The 8,653-nt window shown below is 42.6% G+C and overlaps 1 protein-coding gene across 4 annotated transcripts in view; it reads right to left on the reverse strand.

Annotated features, from left to right (window-relative positions):
• Positions 1-386, reverse strand: part of LOC119354771 (dnaJ homolog subfamily C member 7-like) — an 18,608-nt gene extending 18,222 nt beyond the window's left edge. For 2 of the 4 annotated variants that reach the window (XM_037621516.1, XM_037621517.1), the window contains exon 1: positions 9-385. In XM_037621516.1, the coding sequence (XP_037477413.1) occupies positions 9-152 (144 nt within the window). In that variant the 5' untranslated portion in view covers positions 153-385. Of the gene's footprint in view, positions 1-8 lie in introns of all 4 variants that reach the window. The other 2 variants (XM_037621515.1, XM_037621514.1) reach the window with 2 other exon arrangements.
• Positions 387-8,653: the final 8,267 nt, after the last annotated feature.

The following is an 8,653-nucleotide window of genomic DNA, read 5'->3' on the forward strand; positions in this document are numbered from 1 at the left end:
GGGCGTACAGCAGCGGTGGTGACAGTGGCGCCGATGAGGGCAAAGAGGAGTATGGCAGCCGGGGAGGAGGAGCCGGAGTCCCTCTCACGCGCCTCCTCAGGACCTGTATGCCACCGGTTCACCTCCCGCTCGCCTCTTCGGCGGTCGTCCATCAAGTCGGATGCGGCGAATTGGGGATCTGTTTGACACAATCGACTCGGTGGCGCGGCGGAGGCGATGGACTGCGATGTGGCTGCCGGTGACCGGCCGCTCGCCAGGAGATGGGATGCGCGGTGGAGAAGGACGTGCCGGGCTGAAGCGGGGTCCGTGTCCTACGACTACGAGCCAGAGGATGCGGACAGCAGCGGATGAAGGGCAACTCCGACGCGCGGTTCACAAAACGGAGAACACCAGATGTCCTCGCGGGGGAAAATATCAGGTGATGCCACCCTTCAACCATGCTCTAACTTTTGAAAAATTGTATTTAGATGTTTCAAAAAATTCTGAAACAAATTTGGATGTTCACAAGACATATATGTCTATTATCCCTAAAAATTTCAGATCAAAATTCGTAACACACATGGAGTGAAAAAATACAAATTCAGAATGAATAGTGAAAAAGAAGACAACATGAATAGTTTCAGAAATGACACTATTCACATGTGGATTTGTCTTTTTTGTTTTTCAATGTATATTTTTATTTTATCTGAAGTTTTTAGGAGATATTAAAATATATCTTGTGAACATCCATAATTTTTTTTTGGATTTTTTGAAACATCTAAACGTGATTTTTCAAAATTTGGATCATGGGAGCATGTGAAGGGTGTTATCACCTGATATCTGCCTGTCCGCACGGATAGGGGGTGGCCATCGAACCCGATGCGCGAATGTTTGACAATTTTAGTTATAGAGGACAACATTTTTTCAGATTACTATGATATTTCTTTCTTAGAGAAGGCAAGTTTTTTAAAAAAAATTGTCATTGCTTGATCTCAATCAAACGACTTCCCAATAAACGATCGCCAGTTAGCATTACCGAATAAAAAAGCGGGCAGTGGTTGCCGACAAGGAATTCCATTAATAACCGACTGTTTTGATTCTTTAGAACAACTCGATGAACTTAGTAGATCCTTTTAGGAGGCCCTCAATGACCATAGATCGAACCTATCCTCTTTTTACAGTGCTTTGACTGGCTATTTATGGACTAGTTGTATCTACTGTCTTTTTTCTTGGGATCAATATCAGCAATGCACTTCATCCAATGATAAACCAAATTCCAACTGTAGAACTATGACACAATCAAACCCGAATGAACAAAATGTTGAATTTTTTACATAGCAAAAGGATTTGGCCCTAGTCTACTCTGTCATATGCGGGCACGTGTCCTATTCTTGGTCGGAGTTTGCCTGGCCTTGGACACCGCGGTTGAAGGTGAGGTCGACGATCGAGCTGTTGGAGGTGAGATCGATGATGGCCTCATGATCATTGTGGGCTGACGTGAATGATGTGGAGCTAGTGATGTTGGCATTGGGCGTGTCAGCCACCACCTGCACCTCCTCCGCCTCCGCCTTCGTCACGATCTTGTCGAAGAGGCGGTTGCGCTCTGGATCCATGACACGAAGTTGCACCACTCGCAGCGGATAGTGCGGGCGCAGCGCATGGGCTCGAGCATCACCTATTGCTCATCCATGATGCCTAGGTCCGAGCGTCGGGCTTCCCTATTGTGCACCTCGGCCATGACTTCGTGGTGACAAGGTCTTCCACCACGCATAGTGAGTCTCGGCCATTGCTCGCAATGTTAGAAGAGGGAATGGGTGGTGCGTCGACGTCTCGGGCAGAGGAAGATAGCTCTTGGAGGTGGTAGGGTTTGTGCCGTGGCCGATGGGCTTTAAATAGTAGCGAACGCCTAGACTGGCGGAGCGACGCCTTGAACGTGTTCCACTAGAATTGGCTTCTCGTTTGTCGCGTCAGCGTGAATGTCGGGCACACGGACGGATGTTCATCATGTATGAATGCGGTAGGAAACCGTACGATCCAATCATGTCCGCTCTGAGCCCGCATTAATGCAACGCGGAGACCAGGCTGGAGCAAGTTTCTTGGCCGCTGCCTTGTTGCGAATGTTGTATTGTTTGGTCGCCATGTGGCAGTGACCAATCATGTATGTTCTGGGTCGGCATCAATGCGGCGCCGAGACCGAGAGCGGAGTGGGGGGTGGAGTGGGACGAGAGAGGTGGGTTTTGTGTGGGTCCTAGTTGTTGTACGCCTACGTGGCGGAGGTCCGAACACCCACAGACCACTCCCAGCTTTGCTTCCAATTTGTGGGATTTCAAAAGTTTGGACCGGTTCGCGGATATTTTATGCACAATATTGGATGGCAAAAAGTGTTCGGACCACATGGTCCAGGCATTTAAAGGTGTTTTGATGCTCGGCAATGGAGTTGCCCTAATTGGTTATTCACTCATAGAGGGAGATTATCTTTTTTCCTTTTGATGGGAAATGGTGACTCTTTACTATAAAGAAAATAGTCCAAGATACAATCATAGTGTCATTATTAGGCTCTAGCGGCCAAACATGATCATTATCTAAAGTGATAGAGGCTTTGTTACTTTTTATGGGAGTAGAAGATTATTTTAAAAAAAGAAGGTTAAACCTGTGGCCTGTGTAACATTGTGATGCACATAACCATGAAATAAACACCTGTGACTAAGTCAACTTATTCTGCAATAGCACCTTCAAGAAGGATAAGCGTCTTTGCCCCGCCATCGCCACATGACAGAGCTAAATTCAACATATCTCGGATAGGGGGTCCTGAACTAAGCGTCTAGATGTGATGGTACCAAGGACACGAGGTTCAACCCAAGTTCTAGCACTCCGAGGAGATAATACCCTACGTCTTGCTTGTGTTTATTCCTTGGGTTGGAGTACAAAGTACATATGATCTACCCTAAGATTGTTGTCTTTCTACGAGCCCTACCCCTCGGTTTATATAGACACCAGGGGGTCCAGGGTTAAAATATCTTAGTCGGTCACGTATAAGGAAACAACGTCTCTGAGGAATCTACTTCTTGTAGTACATGAAAAGCCTTCAGGAGCCTTCCATCGATATGCCATGGGTCGTCTGATGTGCCCTACTCCTGAACTGGCATGGGGGTCCTCGGCCAGTCCCGCCAGGCCGAGAGACGACATGGTGAGAGACCCCCCTAGCCGAGACACCATTAGTAGCCCCTGAATCGCTCTTCAAGTCTGGGCGCGCTTCGGCTCTTCCGAGGAGATCTTTGTTGCTAGTCTTGAAAACTAGTTCATCGAATTCGTCTCCTGTATCTAATCTTCGGCTGTCGAATTTTTCCCAAAAAGTTTTAGGATCACCTGGGCCTCTAGCAAGTGTCTGGACTGTTCGTTAGAAATATTCCATCGTGGTCGTTCCTTAGTCGTGAAGTTTTCCTGTGCTTGACGCATGATGACAACCCGATCTGGCTCTAACAGTACGACCATGTGTTGCCCCTGGGCCCATCTGTGACCACGTGGCATCCCTGAACCGACGGTTGCTTCTCCCATAGGAGTTGTTGGATGCCCCGAAGAGGAAAGGTGATGTAGCACAACTACAGAAAGTATTTCTCTCAATTAAGAACCAAGGTTTATCGAACCAGTAGGAGGCACCACACTAACAACATTAGCAGTACCTGCACACAAACACAACAATTGCTTACACCCAGCAAAGGCAAGGGGGTTTTCATTCCCCTTGTTCTTTCCAGTTACAAGATTATAAGTAGATAGTGGTTAGCAAAGTAACAAAAGGTAAAAGAGAAAATAGAGATCAATAAAGGCTTTTCTATTATCGGAGAATAGACTCGGGGGCCGTAGTTCACTAGTGGTAGCTCTCTCTAAAGCATAGAAAATGGTGTGGTAAACAAATTATTGTTGGGCAATTGATAGAATTGCGCATAGTAATAGTTCTGATCATTCATGGCATAATCTCACATAGGCATTACGTCCATGACAAGTAGACCGTTAATCCAACTGCATCTACTACTATTACTCCACCCAAAACCGCTATCCAGCATGCATATCAAAGTATCAAGTTCATGATAGATAGATTAACGCAATAAGCAAGATGACATAATGTAGACAGAAAAAGATCAATCAATATGAACAACACCCATCATTTTACCCTTAGTGTCAACAACAAAATATGTGCCTTCATCCTTCCTTTCACAGGGCAAGATCACGACAAGGTTGAACCCACTACTATGTACCACTCCCTCTGAAGACCTACTCATCCAATTGGCCAAAGAGGACTCATAGATTGAAAAGCATACATAGTTATAAAATTACACAAGGGAGAAACTTCAAGAGATCCAAAGTAGATCAAGGAATAATCTGATCATAAACCCACAATTCATCGAATCCAACAAACACACCGCAAAAAATTGCATCGGTTGATTTTAAAGAAGATTATTATATTGAAGCAAGAGAGAGAGAGAGAGAGATCTAGCTAGAACTATGGACCTGTAGGTCCTAAGGGAACTATTCACACATCATCGTGGAGGCAGCAAGGTTGATGAAGATGGCCTCCCCAATGATTCCCTCCTCTAGCAACATACTGGAACAACTCCAGATGGGATTGCTTCGAAACAAAGGCTTGCAACAGCGATAAAAATTCTTTCGGGTTTCGCTTTGAGGGTATCTGAATATTCGGGAAATTATAGGCCAAGAATTAGGGCAAATAGGGCCACGAGGGGCCAACGAGCCAGGATAGGGCACGCCCCTGCCTTGTGGGGCCCTCATGCATCTTCTCGTCCTCCCCGAAGCTTCTAGGGTCTCTTATTATCCAGAAAGAATCATCAAAAGTGTCATCGTGTTTGGACTTATGTAGGTATGGATTTTATGGAAAACCAAAAACATGCACACAAAAAACAGTGATACGTCTCCGTTGTATCTACTTTTCCACACACTTTTGCTCTTGCTTTGGACTCTAATTTGCATGATTTGAATGAAACTAACCCAGACTAACGTTGTTTTCAGCAGAACTACCATGGTGTTATTTTTTGTGCAGAAATAAAAGTTCTCGGAATTGGATGAATTTTTTTGGAGATCTTTTTATGGAATAAGTAAAAAGTACTGGAACAAAAACCCACTAGAGGGGGGCCACCTGCTGCCCATGAGGCACCAGGGTGCACCCTAGTGGCTTGTGGGGCCCACGAGGCTCCGCTGACCCTAATCTCGGCACTATAAATTCATAATTCCCGAGAAAAAAATAAGAGAGGAAGTTTCATCGGGTTTTACAATACGGAGCCGCTGCCACCTCCTGTTCTTCACCGGGAGGTTAGATCTGGAGTCCATTTGGGGCTCCGGAGAGGGGAATTCGTCGTCATCATCATCACCAACTCTTCCTTGCCACCAATTTCATGATGCTCACCGCCGGGAGTGAGTAATTCCTTCGTAGGCTTGTTGGACGGTGATGGGTTGGATGAGATTTATCGTGTAATCGAGTTGGTTTTGTTAGGGCTTGATCCCTAGTATCCACTATGTTCTGAGATTGATGTTGCTATGACTTTGTTATGCTTAATGATTATCATTAGGGCCCGAGTCCCATGACTTTAGATATGAACCCTTTATGTTTTCATGAATATATTTGTGTTCTTGATCCTATCTTGCAAGTTATACGCACCTATTACGTCTTATGATCCGCATACCCCAAGGTGACAATAGTTGGGATTCTTTCCGGTGATTACCGTAGTTTGAGGAGTTCATGTATCCACTATGTGTTAATCCTTTGTTCCGGTTCTCTATTAAAAGGAGGCATTAATATCCCTTAGTTTCCTTATGGACCCCGCTGCCACGGGAGGGTACGGCAAAAGATGTCATGCAAGTTCTTATCGCAAGCACATATGACTATATACGAAATACATGCCTACATTACATTGATGAATTGGAGCTAGTTCTGTGTCGCCCTAGGTTATAACCGTTACATGATGAATGTTATCCAACATAATTATCCATCACCGATCCAATGCCTAGGTTACACGATGAATTGGAGCTAGTTCTTTGCTAAATTATTATTATTGCTGCTACTATCACAGTTGAAACAAAACTGTTGCTGCTACTGTTACCGTTACTGCTACTATTATTGTTATCGCTGTCAAACTACCATATTACTGTTCTACTGGTCACTCTACTACAGATATTTAGTTCTCCATGTGTGGTTGAATTGACAATTCAACTGCTAATACTTGCAAATATTCTTTGTCTTTCCTTTTGTTGAATCAATAAATTTGGGTTGAATACTCTACCACCAAAAACTGTTGCGATCCCCTATATTTGTCAGTTATCAAGACCTTTTTCTGGCGCCGTTGCCAGGGAGCATAGCTCTATTTGCTAAGTCACTTGGGATTTATATCTATTGATCACTATGAAGAATCTTAAGGATGATAGAACCAAGATTGTTCCCTCTAGAATGAGGGGAGGTAAGGAACTGTTATCTAGCTCTGCACTTGATTCACCTTTTGTTTTGAGTAAGCTTGCAACACCACCACCTGCTATTAATTATGGTATTTCACAAGTAATTGATGATGCTACTTCTGCTATGAATGATGCTAGTACTTTGCTTGATAAAACCGTGCCATTAGATGAATTTCTTGATGAACAACTTGCTAAAGCTAAAGAATTTGAGAATGCTGAAACTGATGAAATTACTAAAACTGATGAAATTATTGAAACTGAAAATTATGAGTCACCTATTGGGCCTAGCTATCCTAGATATGAAATGCCTAAGATACCTGAGGGTTATGTTATGGATGAAGAGATAGCTAGGGAATTTCTTGCTTGTAATGATAGAGATGATCTTAAGAAACTACTATGTAAGCTTAAAGAAAAATCTTTGAGTGCTAGAATGAAATATGATCCTAAGTTTACTACTTCACCTATCTTTGTTACTGACAAGGATTATGAATTATTCGTAGATCCTGAGTTAATTACTTTGGTTGAATCTGATTCTTTCCATGGTTATGAATCTGAAACCGTTGTGGCACATCTTACTAAGTTGAATGATATAGCCACCCTATCCGCTCATGAGGAAAAAATCCGCTACTATTATATTCTTAAGTTGTTTCCTTTCTCGTTAAAGGGTGATGCTAAGATATGGTTTAATACTCTTGCTCCTGGTTGTGTGCGTAGTCCCCAGGATATGATACATTACTTCTCTGAAAAATATTTTCTCGCCCATAAGAAACAAGCTGCCTTATAGGAAATATTTAACTTTGTGAAAATTGAAGAAGAGAATCTCCCGCAAGCTTGGGGAGGCTTCTCCAGTTACTTAATGTTTTGCCTGATCATCCTTTGAAGAAAAATGAAATACTTGATATTTTTTATAATGGACTAACCGATGCTTCTAGGGACTACCTAGATAGTTGTGCTGGTTGTGTTTTCAGTAACTAACTATTGAAAAAGCTGAAGAACTATTGAATAATATATTGAGTAATGATAATGATTGGACACTTCCTGAACCACCGCCTAAACCAACTCCGAAGAAGAAGGGGCATTCTATTTCGCAGTCCTGAAGATATGCAAGAGGCAAAGAAATCTATGAAAGAAAAGGGTGTTAAAGCTGAAGATGTTAAGAATCTACCACCTATTGAAGAAATACATAGACTTGACACCCCGACACAAGTAGCAGAGGTAAATTATCTTATAAGATTTGATGAAGGTGATATCCCTTATAATAAATATGCTAGTAAATGCTTGAATGAATTTGACAATTACATTGTTAAGCAAAAAAAATTAATGCATATGTTATGAAACAATTGAAACATAATGCCTACATGATTGATCGCTTGAGTGACATGATGTTTAGAATTGCTAATGGTGTTTAAATTCTAGTAAATCCAAAACTCGTAAGAAATTCCTGAAACTTGGCATGCTTGTTGGGGAACACATTAATTTCAAAAATTTCCTACGCACACGCAAGATCTATCTAGGTGAAGCATAGCAACAAGAGGAGAAGAGTGTTGTCTACGTACCCTCGTAGACCGTTGATACGTCTCCAACGTATCTATAATTTTTGGTTGTTCCATGCTATTATATTATCTGTTTTGGATGTTAATGGGCTTATTTATACACTTTTATATTATTTTTGGGACTAACCTATGCTACCTCTTTTAGCACTGCGTTGGTTTTCCCCGAAGAGGAAAGGATGATGCAGCAAAGTAGCGTAAGTATTTCCCTTAGTTTTTGAGAACCAAGGTATCAATCCAGTAGGAGGCTACACGTGAGTCCCTCGCACCTGCACAAAACAAATAAATCCTCGCAACCAACGCAAATAGGGGTTGTCAATCCCTATAGGGCCACTTACGAGAGTGAGATCTGATAAGATAATATTTTTGGTATTTTTATGACAAAGATGCAAAGTAAAATAAAAGCAAAGTAAATGGAAAAGTAAATAACTAAGTAGTAGGAGATTAATATGATGAAGATAGACCTGGGGGCCATAGGTTTCACTAGTGGTTTCTCTCGAGAGCATAAGTATTCTACGGTGGGTGAACAAATTACTGTTGAGCAATTGACAGAATTGAGCATAGTTATGAGAATATCTAGGTATGATCATGTATATAGGCATCGTGTCCGAGACAAGTAGACCGACTCCTGCCTGCATCTACTACTATTACTCCACTCATCGACC

This window comes from Triticum dicoccoides, chromosome 2A (genome assembly GCF_002162155.2).
Source record: "Triticum dicoccoides isolate Atlit2015 ecotype Zavitan chromosome 2A, WEW_v2.0, whole genome shotgun sequence".
Classification (NCBI taxonomy): Eukaryota; Viridiplantae; Streptophyta; class Magnoliopsida; order Poales; family Poaceae; genus Triticum; species Triticum dicoccoides.